The sequence below is a fragment of the Oenanthe melanoleuca genome, chromosome 9 (assembly GCF_029582105.1).
Source record: "Oenanthe melanoleuca isolate GR-GAL-2019-014 chromosome 9, OMel1.0, whole genome shotgun sequence".
NCBI classification, from domain to species: Eukaryota; Metazoa; Chordata; class Aves; order Passeriformes; family Muscicapidae; genus Oenanthe; species Oenanthe melanoleuca.
The window spans coordinates 24,011,657-24,036,089 of record NC_079343.1 but is presented as its reverse complement, the minus strand read 5'-3'; the positions used below and the strand labels follow the sequence as shown (position 1 = coordinate 24,036,089).

The window sequence follows — 24,433 nt, the reverse complement described above, 5'->3', positions numbered from 1 at the left end:
AAAGATACAGGAATTACAGATTAGTCATTGCTTCTTGCAATAAATTGCTGTATCCAGAAACTGAAAGTAGTCTACAAAATACAGAAAAAATATTGTGAACTTGTGCAAACCATTCTATGTTTGGAACAATCTCCTCTTCAGTACCACATGGATTTTAGGCAGTTGAAATAATTGTCTCAAAACTGTTGTAATATTTAGCACCTCTTCTTATGCTCCTTGACATAAGATCTCTGTCTAAATGTATTACACAAATGGTATATTAATTTATATAGTAAAGATAACAGCTGGTACAGTCACTGCTAACCTGGTGCTGACAGCTCTTCTGACTTACACATTTTGATATAATTAACATATACTGATATCATTAATGAACACTTTTTCACAACTTAACAAATGAGAAAAAGGTCAAAGTGACTTCTTAGTTAGGTGCAATAGCACCGTGTTCAAAACCCACATTTTATTATTCCTTCAGTTACATTTTTATTCAATAAATACCTAGTTTCCATGGAATACATCATGCTAAGTCTTAGATGAGCAGCACAGAGAAGTTGGAACTAAACCCATAGGAACATCACACTAAAAGAAATGAACATTGGGCCACTGGATGTGATATTTTGCAACATTTACATTACACAGAAGTTTCAAACAGTGATCTTTAAGTTTTTGTTTGTTTCTTCGTTTGGTTTGGTTTTTTTACAAAGTACAGACTTATTTCACTTGCTATACACAAAGGTGTCTGCTTTCAAAATTGTGCAAACTTACATTTCTGAAGTTCTCTTCAGAGGATGGTCATGACACAAGCATTTATCCATTCTTCAGTTCTCAAACACTCATTTTCAGGAATTAATTTTAAACAAAATCTTCAAACATTCAGTTAGATCACCCTGTAATATTTAACCTTTCAACATAATTTTAAGCTCTATGTTAGCTTTTTGTCCACATGGCTGAATAGTTTATGTCCAAACTTTTGGGGAACATCTTTCCAAACTTTGTATTCTTTCCTCTGAGAGCAAACCAAAACAATATCTGCTGGAAAACATTCAGATTCCTCTCTTTTCATTTCTACATATCAAAATCAATTGCCTTTTTAAAAGAGAAAATAAATCTAGGTCAGTTTTTCAATGTACATAATCAGACAACTGCAACAAACTGTTTCAGGCCTAACACCTTCTTCCACAGAAGTACTGAGAAGTGTATCCAGATCATTTGTGGCAAAGTGTGGGCAGAGAAAACATGGTGGTGATTAACCACCAGGCACCTATGATAGAGAGCTTGTATCATGCTTAAATTTGTCAGAAGTAACATTTCTATGGCAAAATTAAAAGGCAGTTTTTAGTGTCTTACTAATTTTGCTGAATGATAGACATCAAGTGGGTGTGGAAGGACTTTGTGCATAACATTCTTATAGAAGTGATTTTGGTCTTACAGTACCTATTAGTAAAAATGAAATTAATGACATTTTTCTTCTTTTTTTGTTAGGAAGTTGGAGAAGTTGGAATTGTACATTCTATCTTTTTACACTTCACACATATTCCATCAGGTTACTCTGTATCTACGGTGAAGGGAGGAGTTAACAAGGAAATCTGAGTCTGTGCAATCCCAGAAATGAAATGTAATTGGCTGACATTCAAGATTAACAACATATATCAGAAAAGAACAGGTAAAAGGAGCAGCTGCTGACATTACCTCCTGAGCCTAAACTTTTTAAGGTGTCACTGAATAGCAGTCTGTGCCTTCAGGTGAAAGAACTACGAGAATTGCTTGGCTGACATCTCTCAGTAGTTTAGGAGTTTAACAAAATCCTCCATTTCTTCTCAGGATCTCAATACAATGCTTTTAAATTTGTACCACAGTGATCAGCAAATGCTTCAACACAGAGCATAACAAATACAAATGGCATTACTTAGAAGGGCATTTTAATGTACATACAAATACTAAAACATTATATCAAACTCCGAGCATCATCTGCAGGCAAGAAAATGACAAGAGATAAAATCCTTTTATGAATCTGATCCAGCTCTACCATACACGACACCTACTAAAAATAAAAATCTTTTTTCCCTTTCAGGAAAAAAAAACATAAATGTACAACTTCAGCAAGCTCCCAAGCTATCTCATTAATACATAAATCAGATTCTTCTGTGCATGTAGCTTCAAAAATTAAATGAGCAGGTGGATTTTAACTTCTCAATCCCACAAGACATAATTTTTTTTCTCCTTCAACATTTCAGGATGCTCCCCAAGAGGCAGGAAAGAGAATGGGACACAAAAGCCATTTCAATTCAGTCTTTGTGTAAGGTATCCTGGAGAAGGCTGCATTCTTGTGTAAAGTTGCTGTTGAAACAGAATGACAATTATTTTAAAATATGTACAAATGCATGACAGCACTTGAGCTTATGGATTTGCGAATTAATAGAAATGAGATTTGGAAATTACTGCATGCAAATATTTTTGCTAACAATACACTGTCTTTGAGAAAAACAAAAGAACCAAAATGCATCCATAGAAAAGTGTTTCATTAATTTTGATTCCAGATAGTTATGCTTTCTCCTCTTAATAAAAATATTGAACTGAGAGTGACTCACAATACTTAAATAACTGGTCAGTAACTGTATTTTTACTAAGTTTCATATCTGCTTGTAGTGTAAAAGCAGCAAGCATTGCTCTCAAGATTAGAAGCAAGAAGCAGCAGCAGCAGCCAAGGGAATAAAACAAATAGGAGTTTTCACAAAGTCTGTCAGAAAACATGCATTCAAATGAGATGGATAATTTTATATAGAGCAATAAGATAACTGTAGAGCAATAAGACAACTGTAGCAATCTCTTTATGACAAAAACATGACTACCTGCTTGAACAATCTACTTTTCTTGATGGAGGGCTTCTATGAAGGCTTCAAGTTTCTCCTGGATTTCCCGAACTTTTTCTAGAGGAAATAAAAAGATTATTGTTGAAATACCTATTACTATTAAGTACCTGAGGACAGGTACTGAAAGAAAAAAACCCAAAAATCCCACACAAAAACCATGAACAAAAACATGTAAACACAAACAAAAAATAATGCCCTCATCAATATTATCCTAAGCATTTTGTTTCTTAATTACAGAGGTTTATAACATTTTTATACACTAGAAATAAAGAAACCCTGTCCTGTTCGAAGAACTTCTACAGACATATTTTATTATTATCTTGCTAATTTAATAATTCAAAAATTTGCTGAAGGAATCCAATACTAGAAATGTATTTCAAAGAACTGAAATTTCCTTGCACAGCAGAACTACTGTAACTTGTTACACACAAGAAGCTGTTAGGTTTTAAATAATGCCCACTAGCCCCTTTCTTCTTTAACCAAATGTCCTCATTCTCCACAACAAGTGTACCAAACCCCACTAATCATTCTAAATAAAGTTGAAAGCTCATGCCCTTTCACCCAAGAGAATTTCAGGGAACCACACGTCAGTATTCAAGACACCTCCTCCAAAGGGCACGCACCATGTTAAGAATGTTTAAAACTTGCATTTTATTTTCTTGCATTTAACCAGATGGATGTGGGCAGAATCTCATTTTATACAAAAACTAAATCTGGGAGTTTACTTGCCTACCAAAACATGACTTGACCACAACTACAAATAGTTACTAGGAATGAAAAGACAAAAGTTTAGGCATTTTCCCAATCTTTTCTCAATTCCATACAACACTTGTCATCATATGACCTATTTGATTTATTAAATTGCTTATGAAGCAAGATTTAGAACACAGTTGGAATCCAAAGCCTGTGAGATTTCCTGCTTCTCTCTCACCACATCCTCATTTGAAGCTCCTTCTGTGTGTGATTATAGGCATGAAAAACACACTTCAGATATATGAAGGAACAGGGGGAGAGCAATAGGACAGACAAAAATAAGTTAGATGAGCATAAACACAGACAATATTTTTTTCCAAGCTAAAAATACTATTGTATTAAAGCCATATGTTCCCTTGTCTGAGATACAGGGTTTGAGCTTTTTTTAAAAAAACTTTTATGTTTTCTTCTCTTCATCAATACCATATGTTACCAAATTTGCTGAGTTGAAATAACAACAAAACAAAAAGAAAAATAAAATAATCATCTTTAAATGGAATATGTAAGCATAAGCGGAAAAAACTGACCTCCAAAGAGAGCACTAATGTAGTTATGGGAACTGAAATTTTAATCAACAAAATGACAACTCCACAAACAACCTTAAAATCCATTTTAGAGTGATAGTAATAACAACTCAATGAACTCCTGCAGTCCTGTTCTAACAGAAGTAGAGAATTTTAGTTAGCATTTGAAACAAAATATGGAAAATAGCCTGCATGAGTATGAGAAACCTCAAGCTTCTATCTTTATCTTGCAATTCTTAGGTGATGAAGGGTAAGCCACTGACACTTTCAACACTTCAGCATGCCCTTCCCCAGTGGTGCTTATCTACAAACAGAAGTACAGTGAAGCTGAATCACTCTCTAACTCCTAAAGAAAACACCAAAGATGCTTCTTGAATTTTAGCTGATTTTTTTTTTTCTTTTATGGTACTTTTATATTAAATGAAGACCCCAGTCAGTGTGAGGGTAAAAACTGTACCTTGGAAATAAAGAAAAAGCAGTAGCTGATTTTTATCAGGTTAAAAAAAAAAAATTCATTCAGTTCAGCAGAATCTTTGAAATCTGTTAATGAAAAAAAAGTCCCATGATCACTTCTCCTTACTGTGCACATTCAAGGTGTTTTCACTACTATCTTTTGAAATGAAAAAAAGAGAATATGCATAGTATGCCAGTTCATAAACCTCTACTGTACAGGAAATGTTATTTCTATGGCATTTATTTATGCAACTACTCAGCTCAGCTTCCAATACTGTTGCTCTATGAATGCTTACAAAATCAGCCCTTGAAATAATGTTCTACTATTCTGGACAGAATTAACACATGCTGGATGGTGCTTTGACCACCCTGGTCAAGTGGAAGGTGCCCCTGACTGTGGCAGGGAAGTTGGAATGAGATGATCTTTACTGCCCATTCCAACCCAAAATATTCTATAATGATTCTGAGTTTAGAAATTATTAATTCTGGACTCTGCTCTCCAAAATGAACAGCAGTTGCCCATGGTAACTGGGGATCTCACGATCAGAAGATCTCTTTATGTTGTGCTTTCAGTGACTTTCTGTGACATTTTTTTCCCCAACTGCAACATGTTTTCCCGAGTGTGTTTTTTGTATTGATCAAGCCATTAGACCAGTGAAAGCAGGCAGATTTAGCAGTATTAAATGCAAGTATTTTCCTTTCTCAACCTCTTGCTAATGAAATATCCCAGCTCTGAAAATTAATAGCATCAGCTAAAACCTGTAATTATTATTTCACCCTTAAAAAAAGGTTTGTGCCAACAAATCTATTCTAATTTTCTGATTAAGGCATATTAAAATAACAGGATAGAAAATATGTATTCCAGCAGAAAATACTGAATCAGCTGTGTTTGCTCAGAGAACATGTATACTAGAATTGACTGCATACTATGAGCACTTTATAAGTTTTTATACTCTACTGAATAGAAATGATTACTTAACTGTAATCATTATGAGGTCTTGAGGTAATTTAATACTTTGAGATAATATGCTGGCATTCTTAAAAAAGAACAGCTACAATGAGTGCCAAATAGCTGCAATTATTCATGCTATACCCTGTATTTTTAGCCACAGTAAAGCCTTTTGCAGCAGCAAATCCCAGGCAACTTGTAACACTCTCCTGCAAAGTCCATTCTGTAGCACAGAGAATCATTCTGCTGAATTGGTTCACTTTTGAAATAGGCTGAGGACAGTTATGCATCTACCCAACACTCACCTTAATAAACTAGTAAATAGAAGTGCTTGGATAGAATTCTGCTAGAGGAGTGCAAATGCAGGGGTAACTGTCTACAGTTTCATCAGCACCATGTGACTTTGTATGTGGAACAACTATTCATTCTCACAATTCAAGAATTGGACATTACCCAACTTTAGGGAAGTTCTTATCTCTGTGAAAAGGACAAGCTCTGTACCCACAATTGTAGTGTTTGACTGACACTTAGATCAAACTATCAGTCGTTTACACTTGTAAATTACAGTACATTCTGTTTTGAGGAAGGTTATCAACATGCCAAACAAGAAAACCATCTGGGTTTCAGGTAAGAATACTTATTGCAGAAGTAAATTTAGGAGTAGAAAAAAAGTGACCTGTTGCTCTATGTCTTGTGATACTGTGTTTTTCCAAGGATAAGTAAACCACAGATTAAAAGCATTCAGCTTGCTGATAAATTACTTCTATAACTGGTTGAACTACCCAAGCTCTTTTATAAAATGCTCCCATGTCACAAAAGCGACTTTAACAAAAGAACTACACTCTTATTATAAGGCATTCTGTAAGTTTTAATACACATATTGCTTACACTGGATTCTAGAAAGATGATGTGCTCTTTGCTAGCTCTAATGCAGACCTGAAGTTACAAACAAGCAATTCTTCCAGCACCTGTTAAACACTGATCAAAAATCAAATCAATGAAGAGTAACTGTAACTAAGCCCTTGTTTTCATCTTAGAACAGTAAAATTCACAGGCCTGGAGGCCATGAATGGTTATTCTATTTCCCATTTGCCCCATGTTTACCTAAAAGATAAGCTGGTTCATACATCAACTCATTATGCCTCTTGATCTGGTCATGAATATTCCCATAATCCTCCCTCCATATCCCATAAAACTTAACTGACAGAATGAGGAAATTCTTTATTCAGATGTCTTGAGATCCTCATTCATGCTTAGTCTCTCTTTATCTCCATATGAAATGATATTGCTACCCGCTCATTTTCTTTTCATTAATCCTGTGATCCCAAATCTAAAAGGCTCAAAACCAGACTAATTGAACTGTAATGAAGATTTAGAATACACTGTGAATGCAGAAAGATGCAGGCACAGATAAAGTCTGCTTTTCCTACTATCATAAGCTGGTCAGGAGGGAACACCCCCAGAAATATTCTGTCTTACAAGGAAGGTTTGCTTTCTGATTGCTGCCTCAGATACTCAAGTTTAGGTAGCAATAAACAGTGCTAAAATGAAATAGCTAAAACAAGTTATCAAGGAAATCTCCTCAGGTAAGGCCTATTAATGTCAAATACTGTTAAACACAAATTACAAAAGTGAAGTATATTATTGATTTATTTCAAACATGCTCCTGGAGGCAAGAAAAGGTTTTCTTGTATTTTCCATCTGTGTTAATTGGTTTACTAAGGGATGTGGCCTCTGTCCACAAAACCTGTCTTGCTTATGGTTCTGAAGATAAATTTGAGACATTCAAATACATATTTACTTGTAAAGAACCAATAATTTTAGCACAGAATTTTAAAGATGTTCATGTCTGTCTGTGCCAGGGTACATGAGTACTTTGGGCAAATCAAAAAGCTTTCCCTTCCCAATTAGACATGTGCACATATGATATCAAATTTCAATTGCAACAACAAAACAAATTCTAAAATATTTCTGGACATAAATCCATCTTTATTTGTACTTTTTTTGTGGTCTGTAGGTTTCATCAATGTGTTATCTTATTATAAGTCCTCCTGTTCTACATTAAAGTGACTTTATCTCCAACTAATGTTTACATGGCTTTGATATTTGAAAGCTCATGGTTGTTGCTCCTTTTGCTCTGAACTGTGTTTAGATTTGAGTTCTCCCCTTCCCTTTTATATTTTTTTTTTTCCATCTTCCTTCCTTTCTTAATCCCTTCCTCGCCTATAAACATTCTCGCTGCTAGCTGTGCTACTTCTATGTTATGGTTAGTTAACCACAGAAGCAGAAATTTGGAATTTACTGCTGTGAATGCATCATCTTTCCTCGAGTAAAAAGGAAAGCCCTGTCAGTCAGAATTCATCACAATGCCCAGAAACACACCATTAAAACTAGAGATGTCAATCCAAAGTTTTCTATTGAAAGCTGATTTTTACCTTAGGGCTAAGACACAAACTCCATAGTTGTATACAACCCCTATGAACAGTCAGGTGGAGAAGAGGCAGGGGGGGAATCATCTCTTTGGAGTTCAGCCTTTTGTGGCACATTCCTTGATTTTCTACGGGCCATGCAAAAGCTTTACTTCTTGTTAAAATGGTATGAGACAGCACACTCCCAGGCACTCCAAGTAGAGCCTCAGAAAGAAGACTTTCCAGCCACAGCTACCTGCACCAACACGCTTACTCATGCTTCATGCAAACACTACCATAATTCCCTGATCACTGCAAGGTCATGTCCTGCTGAATTTTAGAAAATCTTTTGAAACTACCGATCACATTTTTTGCCAGTTTCCTCTTGTTCACATACCATATTTTCCTCTGGATAAGGCTGAGAGGAAAGCTAAAGTTTTAAGGGGGGGGTGGGGGGGCAGGGAAGGAAAAAAAGGCAAAACCACCCAGGCTGCCCTTAAAGAGACAGAACATCATTTGTCAGCTGTAAAGACAGATTTATAAGTAGAGGGCCCCCTCTGTTCCTTTAAGGCTGCAAAACAGATGGGAAGTGAATGGACAGTCAAAGGGTCAAGAAAACACATGGGAGGTGCTGCTTGTATGCTGTATGTATGTTCCCAGCAAAAGAAAGAGGTCAAGATTGTAACTGCATGGCTGGGTGCTGGAAAGGCCTTTTCTTTAAGCTGTTACAAAGACAAACGCTGTTCTTCATCCTGCTGTCAAACTGCTATAAATATTGTTCGCCAAGAGAGTTTCAGCAGCTAAAAGTTGGTTGTTTTTTTTAAAGGCTGAGCAGGAGGATTAATCATGTGAATGATTCTTAAACAATTAGCACATTAGTGTAATAAAAGCACTGCAGAAACCTGAAAAGTTTAAATGGAATTTATAATAGTTCATACAGTAAATCCATGAATCATTAAGAATATACAGCCTTTACAATGCAAGCTTGCAGAATGTAGCTGGCATGATCATTAGTTACCAGTAGTTAGACTGAAGATGCCAACTGATGCTACACTGTAGCTGTCCTTTAATATTATGTTTCTTATAGGTGTTGCAATCTATCATGACATTTAAATTTGCATCCAGTTGGATCTGCTTTTGCATGCCAATAATAGGAGAAAACAACAAGGAGCCTGTTTCCTACAAATATACAGTTTTGTTTTCCCTGTTGTAGGCAAATCCACCTTTTAAACATGAACAATCACCTCCAAATTGTATATTGAGATGTAGAAACAAAATTAAGAACAAAATCTTAGGAAAAAACCCCAAGTCACAGCTGCCATCACTGAAATTACTTTGTTGCAAGTATTGCTATCATATTAATTATTAATCCCTTCATAGCACACCTGAGCAAAGCTGTCAGCTGTCTGCATGAAACAGTATTACCTTTATTTCACACTAAACAGAACAGGCAGCAGCAGAAGACAGCTTGTCTGAAAACACTTCAGTTATTTTTGCAAGCTACTGAGCACTGCAACAATATTTTAGCATTACCAACAATGATTAGCCTCAGAAATGGGAACTGTGTATTGTGCTGTTGAAATAGTAAATTACTAATCAATGTCTTGATCTCTAGTTGCTCCAGATCCACTGGTGAGAGCTCTCAGTTTAACAAAACAGTTTTGACCACACGTTTGCCCCTTCTGTGGAAGAATACAACAGAAGCTGGTTTGCTTCTTGGGACAATCCCTGGGGCTCCTCAGGCTGGTAAGCTTGAAATCCTTCTGTCTCTGACAGAGCATTTCTGAACTGAGCTATGGGGCTGAAGCAAAACTAACAATTATGTAGAGTACTGACTTTATACAACAGACATTTTCATGAGCTATTCATCCTGCTTGTCCACAGAAAGGAAACTAAATATTACCAAACTGTGATGTGAGGTCACAAACTATTGCTACACTGTCATTGAGGTTAGCCTAATGTACCAGTGATCATTACCCTGTATTATGTTGCAAGTTTATGAGAGTCACAAGGTCTGCAATATCAAGGTAGGAATTGAACATTTTTCAGTCCTCTGTCTCCATCAGATTTTTTAATTAAGACTGCTCTAATAACTCAGTCTTTCAACAGAACTTAGCTGTGTTGCTTACTGGACAGCTGGAAGGAGCTTAGTAGCAGAATAACAAGGCAACCTTATAAAACATACTTTGAATCAAGACTTACAGAGACAGGAAGACTAGAATGAATCAGAATGTGGTGATGCTCATTATTTTGTGTGCAAATAGTGGAAAGCATAGAGGTAAATCAGAAATACTACCCAATGATTCATCCAGCGATGCAACAAAAGATTAACTTTTCCTTATGCAGAAAGGACATATACATTGATGAAGATAAACTACTTAGGTAAAGGCTACTGTAACCTTAAGACTATAAAACCATAGACTATAAAGAGACTTTAACATAAAAAATAACTGATACATGTTGTTTCTCCACCCAAAGAAAGCATACTCAGTAATTAATTGGATAATGAAGTAATATGCAATCAAGACTATTTAAGTTAAAGTCTCTCAAGAATATGGCAGAAAATTAAATGGTGATTAGATCAATTTTTACATCATAATAATGTTTAATAGTCAGAAACATAAGTCACCATATCCAAATGGTTCTATAATTTTTTCCTTGCTGTCATTCCTATGGGCAAAGTGGAGTCTACTACAATTGACAATGTGCAACATACACAATACTGACCTCTCCAGCTTTTGGAAATGGGAATGTTACATTCCACAGCTCCATACTACTTTAAAACAAAAGCATATATTGGTCCATTTACAAGCCTGTAATTTATACCAATAGTAAATCACTCCATGATAAGTAAATCTCGCCGTGATAAGTACTTAAATTTTGATTAATAAGTACCCTCACAAGGAACCAGTACTAAAGAGAAAACAGCAGTTAGATGTTTTGATCCTTGCATCATTCAGAAAATTTTAGGAAAAAAATAAATTCAGCAGACAACACCACAATGACCCTCAAATACAAGAGACATGGGTCTAGAGTAAGATTAATAGGCATTAAACATGTCATTATTCATGTAGCAGTTTATCACTATTTTTCAACGTCAACTTTAAGTGATAGGCTTCTTTTAGTCAGTGAAAAATGTGGTGAACTTTGTAGGTATCCGTTTTAGGACCTGGACATCAGTGCCTAACTCTTCATCAATAACTAAGAAATCACAGCAGACAGGCTTTGGTCATCTGGGATTCTTAAGTTAAGTAAACCATCACTCCATCACAGGATGTCTGCAAGTGATGTATGTTCTCCCTTGAGGATTACTTCCCTCTGTGAGAAGAAGCAGCTTTCTAAAGCACTTTCTGCCATGACACAAAGCAGGAACTACCTTATCTGCACTTTGACACACAGACTATCCTACACATTCTTCTGGTTTTAATTCATTACTTTCATGCTGCTGCCCCAAAACTCAAGACAAAAAAAAACCAAAAACCAAACTTGAACATCTAACCAGTGTCTTTCACATCAAAGCCCACTTGGGTTGATTTCTTAAATTATCTATGTGGAATTTAAAACATGATAGCCATGCAAAAATAATTAATTTGCATTCTAACAGGAAGTTTGCAAGTCTATTGAGAGATACTGCTTTGGTTCAAAATTAGAAGAAATTGAAGACACAACTGTGATTCCAAGCGCAGTGTCCCCCAAGCTCCTGCATCATGGAGCACCAGGACCTCTACAGTGCTCAAAGGGAGCACAGGAGTCATGCTGCCACCAGCACACTGGTGACACCAGCACAAGCTTGAACTCGTTAAGAAACAGACAGCCCACACTTTGTGACTGATGGAGATTTGGGCAGAAATGAATGTGCTCTAAGTGACAAGCAGCCTGTGATAAGATACAGGCCATACTAACATCCTCAGGGAAGCTGCTGGCTGGGGACTGTGAAGATAGCAGCTACCCTGCACATGCTTAGCAGAAGTTGGAGATCTGTTTAGCAATTCCCAGAGGGAAATGGCTGCTCTGTGTCTCTCTGGGTAGAAGGCCACACAATCTTCCTGGTGTAATATTCTGCCAGCCCAGGATGAGATGAGTGAGTGGTCCTCATTGCTATGACCAGGTGAAAGGAGAATGAGATGAAAGCAAGACTGCTGACTCCTCTGGAATTGTCTTACAACTACAAAGTAACCATATTTTTACTTAAGTAGCTTCTAAAACGCCAATATTTAGGCACTGTGGAAGAAATAAGAACACAAAATAAGCCTAATTATTCAGATTGTAATAAAATTACTCCTCCATTTGCATTTCCTAAGATGCTTTCCTCTTTCCTGTATCTGTCTTTGGGCAGCAGACGTGAGATTTGGGCACTGAAAATATACCTTTTTTCTGTATCTTGTAAACCTGAAAACCACACTGGTTCTGATTTAAGGACTACTAACCTTTTGAGGTAAGGGAAAATTACCTATGATCCGCTTATTTGAGAGATCTTTCCCCCTACAGCTGAGCTTTGCCCCTATGATACACTGTGACCTTTTTAAAAAAAGTTAAAGCTCATAATAGAAAAGCAAATGGAAGCAAAGGCTTTAGAAAGCCAAGTCAAAGCCTGATTTTAAGGAGCACATGTAATCAACAATGTCACAAAGGATAGAGGTCAAATCAAAACAAGATTGGCAGTCATCTGAAGGAACTGAAATTTAATTAGGCTACAGTAATGACCACAGTATAGGATTACTTTCACACAACATTTTTGTTCTTCAGCTAACAGCAATGAAAGAAAAAATGTAACCATGGAGCAAGTAATTATATGCAAAGTACTCTTCACAGACTTTATCCCCAACTTTGCATAAATGCATAACAAAAAAGGGGACTCACCTGGATTAAAACGAGTTTGTTACACAGAACAGACACAAGTGAATCCACTCAGCTTAGCCAAATCACAGGAACTTCAGGACCTGAGTCAGCAAACTTGCATATGGAAGTGCCAACCTTAGCTTTCCAACTCCATTAAAATGGCAAGTTTATTATATGTCTATATGATATTAAATCATTCATGCTCCAAGTTGGCAAATGGCTTACATTCAACAAGAGAAAAAGTAAATAAAAAATTTAATGCTGTGACTTCAAAGCAATGACTTTAGACATAAAACTTGAAAGTATTTTACTGTAACTCTGGTTTGTTCAGTTTTTATATGTTTTAGTCTTTACAAGAAAATAATTAAGTTCTGCAAACTATTAAATTTCATAGCTTAGAAACGTATGACAGAATTGAAACAAATGGCTCTAAGCTTTATTTTCTTCATGTGAGGGCTTACTCCTCAAATGCTTCAAAAAGCTTTTGTGAAGAATGAAGTCTCAGCTAGCCCATGACACCTGTAGAGGTGTCAACATTACTGACAAATGAACTTGGAGGCTGATCCATTCACATTCATACCTAGCAATTTCAGGATCAAGTTTCCACAGGCATTCCCACCTCCTGCCAATTAGTCTCCCATGCACATGGTTTTACTTACAATTTGGTGAAAAACTGGGTTTTCTTTTCCAACTTGTGAGGACACAGGATATTGGATAAATAGTATGCTGACCCAGGAAAGATGCTTTGTATGCTATGTTTTGTTTATCCTGTGGTTTTGCAACATTCATAGTTTTACTGTCCAAAAGGACTAAAAGGAGAAGAAATAAATGAAGATAGGACATATGTATTTCTTTTGAGTCTGTGAGACTTCAACACTAGTGAAGTGAATGGCAAAGCTTGGATTCACCTGAAGCATTCTGCATCTATGTGCACCATCTAGCATGCTTTAGGTGCTACTGCAATAGGGAGAGATGGCACTTAGCTTTAGGATAAGACACTGCAAGATCCACTTCCTTTCTGAAACGATTAAGGGATTCAGTTCATAACAGTTTTTTCTTATTAAACTTTACTAAACTAGAACTTTCCATGCAGTTGCTAACCAGAAATGTGCAGCTGAGAAAAAAAAAAAAAAAAAAAAGACCATCCCAAGAGGGACAAGGACAGGGAAGAGCATCTTCCTGGCGGAGGCGGGAGGGGAGCCCCGGCAGGAGCCCCGCGGTCCCTCCGCGGCCGCTCAGCGCCCCCGCGCGCCCGGCACCGGCACGGCCGCAGCTCCGCGACTGCTGCGGGCCCTGGGGGAACAGCACAGAGCCATCCTGCAAACACTGACCTGCTCTAGGCAGCGTTTTACTGGGAACTCAACGTTTACAACAATCACCATGTTATAAATCGTCTACAGAAGTAGCCTATTTATAATAGTATTTAGTATACTAAATAATAGTAGTGTACTACTAGTATTTATACTAGTAGCTTAAATAGTCTACTGGTAAGATTTATCCACACCCTATCAGGCATTTCTGCTGAAATTACTAGTCTGGTATTTGTGTTAAAAATAAAACAGCAGAAAATACATTATTCATGCTGAATTGCAGTCTTTCACCTACGTATTGTTTTCTTAAAAAAAAAAAAAAATGTATTGACCAATACTAATTTAAAAGATACTTTCTAGGGAAGGTGTGACTTCAAATAATTGTCTTTTATAAATGATCGATCAAGCCACCATTGAAAAATACACATAACATTTAAAACCTTCAGTAACTTCAGAGGCAGCCTGCATGAATGTTCAGTATCATTCACTTTGAAAATTTAAACTCAAAACCAGAAGAAAACAGGACAAACTTGCAAATACTGCAAAAGATCACTGATAAAATTAAGGGATATGTATTGACTCATCCATTTTCAAAGGTACTGTAGAAATAAAGGGTAATTAATATCTAAAAACAAAAAGAGCAAGTGGAAAAGATTTGTGTAGAGCTGCATACACTTGTGTGAAACAGCTGCAGGAATTTGAAGGGGCTGACTTGCCACCATTAGATTTTCCCTCCAGCCCACACCAGTGCCTTGAAGCCCACAATACAAACAGGGCAGCCTTGCCAAGAAGTTTTTCTGTGAAATTCTCCTTTTAAAATATTAATGTTTACCACTGTACCTTGAGCTGCTTCTATCTCGTTTCACTCTTTATGGAACACAGTATATTTAAGATACTGATGTAGCTAAGCAAATACTTCATTGTATGGAATATAAATTCCAAATCAAAGTATTTGGTCCTTCAGCAGTAAGCACAATCAAGATACAGGTGCCAACTGGAAAGTAAATGTAATTCCTCCTATTTCTGGTGAAACTATCCAAGTCAGAGCTGTGTTCCTCAAATGGCAGACAACTTTGGTGAAGAACTTCAATAAAAATAATGCCCCAGAGTTGTGAGGGAGGTTGTGAACAACTGCATTAAAACAGGTTCATATCAACTGCCAAATAACCCTGAAGTACCCAGTTAGACATGTAAGAGACAGATAGCAAATAACTCTTTTTTCTGCATCCTCATCATAAAAAACCAATAAACATATCTCAAGTGTACCTACTGTTTAAAAACATGACAAGAAAAGGAAAATATCATGGCTGTCATTTTTCACACAAGAACTTGGGAGTTGTAGCAGATAGATTACTGCAGCATCAGCTCACTGTTCAGTAACAGGCAAAAGAGGAAACTGTAAGGAATTACTGTAAAAGGACCAGAATAAAACCCAGAAAGCATCACAACACAAGTGTATAAATCCATAATGCAGATGCATTTCAAATATTCTGTGCAAGGTGTGCTCTTTCACCTAAAAAAGGGTTTAGTGGAACTAAGAAAAGAGGAAAAGAGTGGCAAGGCTGACTGAAACCAGGAAACAACATCTATGCAAAGAGCAACTATACCATAAGAACTTTCCAAGTCAGAAAAAAGAACATCAAAACATCAAGTGCAGGTAGCACACATGTCTGTGAAGTCATGAATGGCAAAAAAAAAATGAATAGAAAAAGATTACTGAAGGTCTTTCACAGTGCAAGAACTAAGGAGAACCAAATGAAACTGGCAGGTGGCTCAGAAACAAACAAAAGGAAGTACTTTTTCTCACAATGTGTAGTTGAACCCTGGAACTAATTGCCACAGGATGTTGCAGATGCCAAAGTTTACATGAGTTCAAAAAGCAATTAGAGAAATTCACAGGAGGGAAAAGAAATCCATGAATGCCTATTAATCACAAAGATATTACCTCAGGATTAGGAAATCTTGGAACCACAGATTGTGGGCTGCTGTGAGAGCATAACAGGCAAGTACTACTGTATGCTTATGCTGTTCCCACGCCTGCTCACTGCCGGGGTCAGGCACTGGGATACACCAACCACAGGTGCATCTTCCAGCACAAGCATTCTTATGGAGTGATTGCATTGTGGGACATTTCTGAAGTCAGTTTTTCTGATTTAGCTACTCATTTTCTCCTCTGCCCCTTTTTGCACCATACAATCCTTTCTTCCAAAAGGAGTCTAGTCCTAGGGCTTCTTTATTTCCACAAACTTAGTAACCATTCACTGGTACAAGTATCATGACAATACTCACATTAAGGAATACATTTATGCTACATTTCAAGCATATTTTTGAAGAAAAAGCAACCTTCAGTACATTAAAAAATTAATAGTTTGTTTCAAAGATCTGTAAAATACAGAATAGAATAATACCTGAAATATGATCAGTGAGAAGCAGCAAGATTCAGGGCATAAATGTCATATAAGGAACACTCTTATATAAGGTTAAAGCACCATTCAAGGCTGTAGAACACAGAAAACAAAACCTGCTCAAGTAAGTTTTGAGTCCTATGTGAGCTCTCATCATGAGACCCAGTCACCCACTTAGTAATACCATTAACCAGTATCCTGAATAAACAATAAAACATTTTCAGTGCTTCAGTGTTAAAAGACTGATACAACAGAGTGAGACAGTGTTCCCATATAATCAGTATCAAGAGGAGGCAACCCAACCTCAGGTATATAAATAATTTACATTTGCAAGTAGAGTTTCTAATCAGGAAGTGACTCCCAGACTCATATTTACAAATTTAGACTGGAAATTAGAAGTATATTTGTAACCACCAGAAGACTGACATCCTGGAACATGTTTTCAGTGTCAATAGTGAGCCCCAACAAGTGACTGATTTGAAGACAGAGCTCAAGATATTCGAATCAGCTGGGTTATATAAACACAGCTGCATTGAATGGAGAGACTGGACTTTGTGATTCAGGAGATCACTTCCATTCCTAATTAAAATACCAATACTTTATGAAGGGGTGTCACAGGAGTCAGGATTTTTTCCTTTAGGAGAGTCCTGAACTTTACTAAGTGCTACAAGAAGGAAATTATAGCCATCTGGGAGTTCAATGCTCTATGCTATCAAAATCTGTCTCAGGGGTACATAAAAAAATAACTTCTGCACTGTAGAAAAGCATTCTATTCACCAAGGGAAAAGCAAAGAAACCCCATTTTTCTGTCATATTCCCATAAAAATCACTTAGCAATAAAAGCATGCAGAAAGAACACAGCTGATATGAGTACAGAGCTCAGCACTTGTAGTTTTAAAATCTTCCCACAGGTACAATAAAGCAGAACATGTCATCCTACATTGTTTTGTACTGAATTACAATTATTTCTTTAGAAAAATGCGTGTGGGATCTGTGACCTCCTGAATTTAAAGAAATACAGTGCAGTGACATGTTTTTGCTACACAGTAATTTATGAAATGCAAACTACACACTTGAAGCATTTATACCAGTGCACTGACACCTCAGGTTATGAACACACACAGGCTGCTCCTACAGGTCTAGTTTTAGTTTACAAAATAATGACCTCAGCTGCCACTGCTTTGAAATGGGAAAAGCAAAGTTGACAATGCAAAAATTCTAAGTCAATTCCAGTGCAAAATAAAGACACGTTAATTTAAACATCATGGGCATGTTAGGGTTTTTTAATTTTGTTTTAAAACATGGAATACTTGAGGATAAATCAAAATCACCATGGTTCACTCTATACCAGTGTTTGTGCAGGAAAAAAGCCCAAAAAGTCAGCATCCAGCATCAAAGCAATAAAGCAAGCAGCACTGCTTGAAAAGGAGAAAATAAAATAAAAAAAAAAGAGAAAATAAATTCCTCAATAAAAGTCTGTATCCTACTATGCAGCTACCACTCATTTTACCTCAACATATATAGAGGAGGAGAACCTCTTATGCTGGAAAACAATTTCTACTGACTCTAAAGAATGTTTACACCACGGTTGATGCAGGATTTCAAAAGCAACCCAGGATGTTTGGAGAAAATTATGTACTTATCATGAAAATTATAGTCATAGCACCTGCTTCAGAGATCAGTCAAGAAAACAAAGGCAATTTGCCCTAGATCACCAAAACTCCTACTCACAATTCCAAAATAATACATTTTCCAAAAGACAACAAATACACTGGGATTTCAACAACAATACTTCCAATAAGACAGCATTTTCAGCATAGCCAAACCAGCACTACTAAAAATAAATCCTTAGATTTTGAGTTTATTGTAAGCAAAACATTTACTTTATATTACATTTTGGATGTAAAAAAATAAAATAATGATTAATACTTAGATAACTAACAGCTATTGCAGGCTTCTCTGCCCCACTGAACCCTGGGTATAAGAACTTTCCTAATTACTCTGCTAATTAAAAAACTGCTAATTAAACTAATCACAATATTCATTTATTCCGAATTAAATATCCCAAGCCATATTTTAAGACAAAAATTAGTTTCTACATCAGACACAAAGTAGAGGCATAAGAAGAATGGTCACGTGTGATGTGAACATACAGGCATTTATGTAACTACAGGAACTTCATTATCACTAGCTTTTTTTTTCTTTTCCCTTTTGCATAACACTGTTTTTTTTCCCATCCCAGAGAAAGTGAACAGCTGGTGTTTAAGTGGAAGTCTCACAGAATGACAGAATGCTGCCAAAAAGACAATGGTATATGTGTGAGACAAGGTCCATCAGCTAAAAGTCAGCCTAAACCCTACTGGATGTGCAAGCAGACAACAGGAAACATTCTCAAATTAGACTGTCACCTTAAAAACTTTCACTGTTTAGAATCTTATTATATTAATCATAAAAACCTAATGGGTTTTGAGCACTTTTTGAATTACCCAAAGCATTAAACTAATGTAATCCCGCTGGAAGGGGATTCTCTCTTTAAATATTACTCTGTTTTAACTACATTTTTTCAAGATACTTATACAAGAGAAATTACATCTAGTGTAAATTATATTATCACACTATACTTACCCGTGTCCACCTTAGAATCAGTAAGATCTGACTGTATTTGAGAAAAAAATCTGTATGATATCAAATAAATGCCAGCACATGAACAACCCCCATCACACTGAATATTCTCAAGGATAGTGCTCAGATTTTGCTTCATTTCAAGCTCATTCCAAAACACTGCAGAGTGGGTACTTACTGAGATCCTCTGCAAGCTGCACTCTCTTGCCAGTTAGCAGCTTCACCTTTTTTTCATTGTCTTCAGCAAAATCTTCAAGCACCTCCTTTACATTCTTCTCCAAGCGCCTTACTGTAAAAAAACAAAACAAAGCAACCAGAAAAAAGTGACTGGCAACACCTTTGCAACTCCAAAGACCTAAGGACAAAATTTTGGGAAGATCTGTTGGAGACACAATATATGTTACCATATTTATTAATCTGACAGGAGAAAAGACAAACTTTTGAACACAGAAGCCCCTTCTTCGGACCATTAAGAACGGAAATTCTTTGAGAAAGACTTTTATATTTCAAAGGGTATTTCCCCTCTAAGCAAAATTATTATTGGATTACTTTTTTAAGGGATAATTTTTTGTTTCAAACCCTTCCACTGACTGAGCCTTACCTTCAGTGTTAGTGAGCTGCTGCCTCAGTGTATTTGCTGTAATTGCCAGCATCCGCTGTATTCGCCAGAAGAGGACGATGTCATTACATTCGAGCTGGAACGACAGAACTTGTGGTGTCAGACCTCTGATGGCCAGTGAACATCTTACACACACAAGAATCTCTTTTGACATTTTTAGCAGCAACTGTAACCTCATGTATATATACCCATATCTTGCACAAAAATCCCACAGAATTACTGGTTTAGGTAATAAGGAAACACATCAAAAATATATTAAAAACAGATGTTTAGGTCATGGCTGATATCTAGTGGTCATTTTACATAATTCCTACCAGGATGGTATTTTATCCATTAAAAGCCTCATGTAAAACATATCTGAGATCACCAGCTATCTGGTCAGGCTACTTTGAAGTATTTTTAGATTTTTTTCAACTGAAATAGAAATATTAAGGCAAAACACCAATTCAGATAAAGAACATCTGTTCTTCTATTTACCTCTGAGTCCACAAAATGCCTCTGATAATAATAGAAGCCTCTTCGACACAGATTGCAGTGGTTCAAAGCAGACTTCAGGAAGTATCTTCTATAGATTTGGTGCCATGTGTCTTTAATCTAGGAAAAGTGTATTTAAATTTGACTAAATAAATAAATGCATACACTCACTATCGTGCTTAGATTATGATTACATTTAATTTTAAAATGTAACTCCAAATTCCACTATTGCTATCATATAACATACATCTAAGTATTTCTCAGCAATTTGTCCGCAACTGGGATATGATTAATGCGTTAGTTACACTTGGAAAACACTACAGATGACTTGTGAATTTAAAGACCTACTCTTCCATGAGCATAACTGAATGCTTAAAGATACTGCAGCCAAAACACGTTTAAATTACATATTACAAAACATTTTTTAACACTGAGAACACATTTTTGACTTGTACCCATTAATTTACCAATTAAACCAGATTAAAGCTTAGAGAAATATTTAATGGGTCTTACATAAACAAACATTTATAACTTTTCTTGATTAGACTTATTATGTTTCAATTCTTCAAAATTAAATGTGTATCAAGATGCCTCTCTGGAAAACCCATAAAACATAATTAAGAAAATCAGTTGCTTAGCTAGGAAAAAACCTCAGTTTGCACTCAGCTTTCTCATGCAGAGGATGTGGATCACTATGACCTTTATAAAAAAATGGTAAGTGCTGTACAAGAAAGGAGTAGGAGATATTACAAAAACTCTTCTTCCTAGAAGTGCATGTATTAATGGCATAAAAGTAGCCAAAGTTACTGCAGAAAATAAATCACTGCTATAGGAAATCTACATCTACTACTTATTAATCTCTGGATTTTCATTTATTTAAAATCTGAAATTTAATTAGATAATAGGTCTAATTCCCTTTAAGGATCTTTTGCTGCAATGAGATATGTCATTTTCCAGACCATATCAAATGTACAATATAATCCCTTGGGACACTCTAAAAAAATTCCTGCCTTTTCCAAAGTATTTAAAAAAAAATTCTCTCTCTTCATTGTACAAATGAACAGCAAACTTCACAAACTTTCACCACACTGAAAGCTTTAGGATACACAGTATGTTCTTACTGTAACTTGCTCACAAAGGCCTTGATTACATCTGAACAATAAATTCTAATAAGCTTTGTTACAATGTAGGCAAGAAAATCTGCTCTGCAGATTCTGATTCTAGTCTAAACAGACAGATTCCAAAACGCTGTACAGCCTGTCTGCCAGCCAACAGAAGTGTGTGAATTGCGTGCAGTCAGTGATTTGTTTGGAAACATCTGCATTACAAATTCAGTATTCAGATAAAGCCTTCTTTGCCATCTAGAAAACATTCAAGTGTTCACGGGGGGCTTCCATGTGTCTTCTAACAATTCTGCATCTCACCAGACATGGATCCACTGCTACTCCTCTTGCTTCCAGATTCTTTCTGACAGTCGTCACTTCATCATTTGCCAGATAAGCTGGATGATCTTCATTGCACTTGATCAATTTCTCAAGTTCATTTTTTGTTTCATTACGAATACTCTAGGATAGGAATGATTAGTTGGAATTTATTATTAGAGACTCAGAGATCATCAGCACCCCCTCAATAAACACTCTATTTGCTTAATAAGCCAGGGCAGAACAAACATCTGACACTATAAACTATTACTTTTAAGTTACTTCAAAAGGAATTTATGCAGACACATCAGATATAGCATTTTAATGGATAATTCACTGTCAATTTATTTTTTTTTCCTTTTCATTATACACAGAAATGCAGAACAAGAATAGAAGGGTGGAAAAAAAAATCATAGGTGTTAGCCTCCTTTCCCCTATGTGAGTATCTGCTAGCAGGGTTCACATTCATATATCACCTGTGACACTGATGAGAATTACACTTTTTTCCTATTAGCTAGCAGGAGCTTTCTATGGATTCATACCTTTAAGGTGCTGTTGATAAAAGTCAATTAATATAGGCTGAAGTCCTACTTGCTCCTACTACCTTGCTCCAACAGCTGGCTGCATATAACTGACTGTAAAACTCCTTTCTCTGAAACAATTACTTCCTATTCTAACCTTTTAAATTCTTTAAAGTATGAATCAGTTTGAGAAACATCAAGGAAAAGTAATATAAAAAGCCCATAATCTCTGGGCATTGAACAAAAGTTGCAAATTAAAATTCAAAGGAAATTTCCAAAAGCTATGAGCAAATGAAAGGAGATGTTAGGATGAATATGGTCAATCAGAAGATACAACTGCGATTACAATGTGAGTGATAATGCTATCACATACTAATTAAATCCAAACAGAGCATGACAGGAAACTGCATGTGACTTCTGTTTAGAGAAGGCAAGCATGAAAAGTATAGAAGGGAATAGCCCAGTTTCCACCTGCCTTCACTGATTTCTTTCTACTGAAAGAACTTCAATACACAGGTCAATGGCATCATAGCAAAGATGTAATTCAGTCAAAAAATGGAAAACAATTTACAAATCACTCTGTAGATGACACATGGAAAAAGTATAGGAAATTCTCCATGCTATTTAAAACAACAGCAAGCAAGGTTTTTTTGTAGTCATCTAAGTAATGTGAAGAGAATTGGTAGTTTTGAAAATTTATTGAGTAATAATCAAAGTTTTCTAAAGGTAGCAAACTATATTTTTTTTATAATTTTTTTTCCTTTTACCTGTTCTTTGGTGCGGCCTACCCAGTGCAACCATCTTTTTTTCCAGTTTGGACCAACCATATCTTCAATAACAGATTCAGCTGGAAAAGGGGGCATGATATTAATCATCAAACAAAATATATGCAATCAGCCAAATTTATACTTTCAAAATTAAGTATGTGAACAAAAATGAACACTTTATGTTGAAGAACATAAAATACACCACACTGAGTTAAGTTAGGTGTCTTTTACTTCAAGCAACGGTTGATGTATTTTACTAAAATTTAAAAATTACTTCCAACCAGTAGATACTTCAAAAAGTACACAAAAAACACAACATCCCTCTACTGAGACCATCCTCCTGGTTCCAAATCAAGCACTTAAAAAACTCAAATCTTACCTTGGCTGCAACTTGCATCAAAACTGATTTTGCTAGAAACCATAAACAGACCAACTATTTTTCCCAAATTTATCCTGTTCTCCTACATGTGCATTTAGACCATTTTTTAACTTTAAAAATCTCTAGTGCTTCTCATTCAGTTGTCTCATTTTAAGAGGAAGAGCATGAGAGCTTTTGAGGCTGTATTTTGCTAAATATTTATATCAGTACCATTGCAGGCAGTCACCACTGTGTCAGTTGGGCTGATACAAAGGCTGCACTTCAGTGAAGTGAACTAGATCAAGACTGGCTCAGATTAAAAAGGGTCAAAGAGTGGAATACATGACACCACTCACTGTCTTTGAGGCGACTTTGGAGCGTCTCTTCCATGAAATGAATGGCTGCATCCCACTGCTGTTTATCAGATATTGACCGATCTTCTAAAGCATTGTGCTGGATCACCCGCTGCAATACAGAATGTCACTTCAGCATGCAGTAAATAATTTACTCAGGATTTAGTCAATAACTCATTTCTAGTATTCTTTTCATTTGTTAAGTCTGCTAAAACAGATTATATTGGGCACACATAAGATATTCAAGTGGCACCTTTCAAAGCACTGCCCAAATTTTTGTGCGCCTCTCACTCTTTTCTACAGCCTGCATAAATAATGGAAAAAATAAAGCAAAAGATATGAAGTCCCTCTGGATTACAGAACCTATAAACAAGGAAATGAAATGAAATGATGTTATATACCAGGCTATCCTCTGCTCTCTCATTCCATTTATGTCGCTTAATAGTTTCTTCTTTGACAGCTTGCTTCAGTTTATCAAAGATATCATCATGCTCTTTTCCTCTTCTTTCTGTCATGAAACGGGAAAATTCTTCTTGCAAAGTCTCCCATGCCACCTGGAAAGTTAGCAAACAATTCCTCCTGAAACGGACCATTACATCATGCACCAGCTGATAAAGGTACATTTATTACAATTCTTCCAAATATGAAAATCTGGAGACTTTCCAAAAAAACAAGGCAAGTGTAAATCACTGACTTCCTTTGCTGCATATCCACTACTAATAAAAGCAACACTAAACTTTGCTTCACTGTAGCAACAGAATTCTGTTAAATTTGCATAAATCTATTAAAT

At 36.2% G+C, this 24,433-nt stretch overlaps 1 protein-coding gene across 4 annotated transcripts in view; it reads right to left on the bottom strand.

Moving 5' to 3' along the window:
• Positions 1 to 399: 399 nt before the first annotated feature.
• OPA1 (OPA1 mitochondrial dynamin like GTPase) overlaps positions 400 to 24,433 on the bottom strand; it is a 47,647-nt gene continuing 23,613 nt past the window's right edge. For all 4 annotated transcript variants that reach the window (XM_056498539.1, XM_056498541.1, XM_056498538.1 and 1 more), the window contains 9 exons: positions 24,045 to 24,197; positions 23,647 to 23,755; positions 22,933 to 23,012; positions 21,648 to 21,788; positions 20,227 to 20,343; positions 19,732 to 19,825; positions 19,309 to 19,419; positions 2,847 to 2,924; positions 400 to 2,334 (listed from right to left, as the gene is read on the bottom strand). In XM_056498539.1, coding sequence (XP_056354514.1) covers positions 2,860 to 2,924; positions 19,309 to 19,419; positions 19,732 to 19,825; positions 20,227 to 20,343; positions 21,648 to 21,788; positions 22,933 to 23,012; positions 23,647 to 23,755; positions 24,045 to 24,197 — 870 coding nt within the window. In that variant the 3' untranslated portion in view covers positions 400 to 2,334; positions 2,847 to 2,859. The remainder of the gene's footprint in view (positions 2,335 to 2,846; positions 2,925 to 19,308; positions 19,420 to 19,731; positions 19,826 to 20,226; positions 20,344 to 21,647; positions 21,789 to 22,932; positions 23,013 to 23,646; positions 23,756 to 24,044; positions 24,198 to 24,433) is intronic.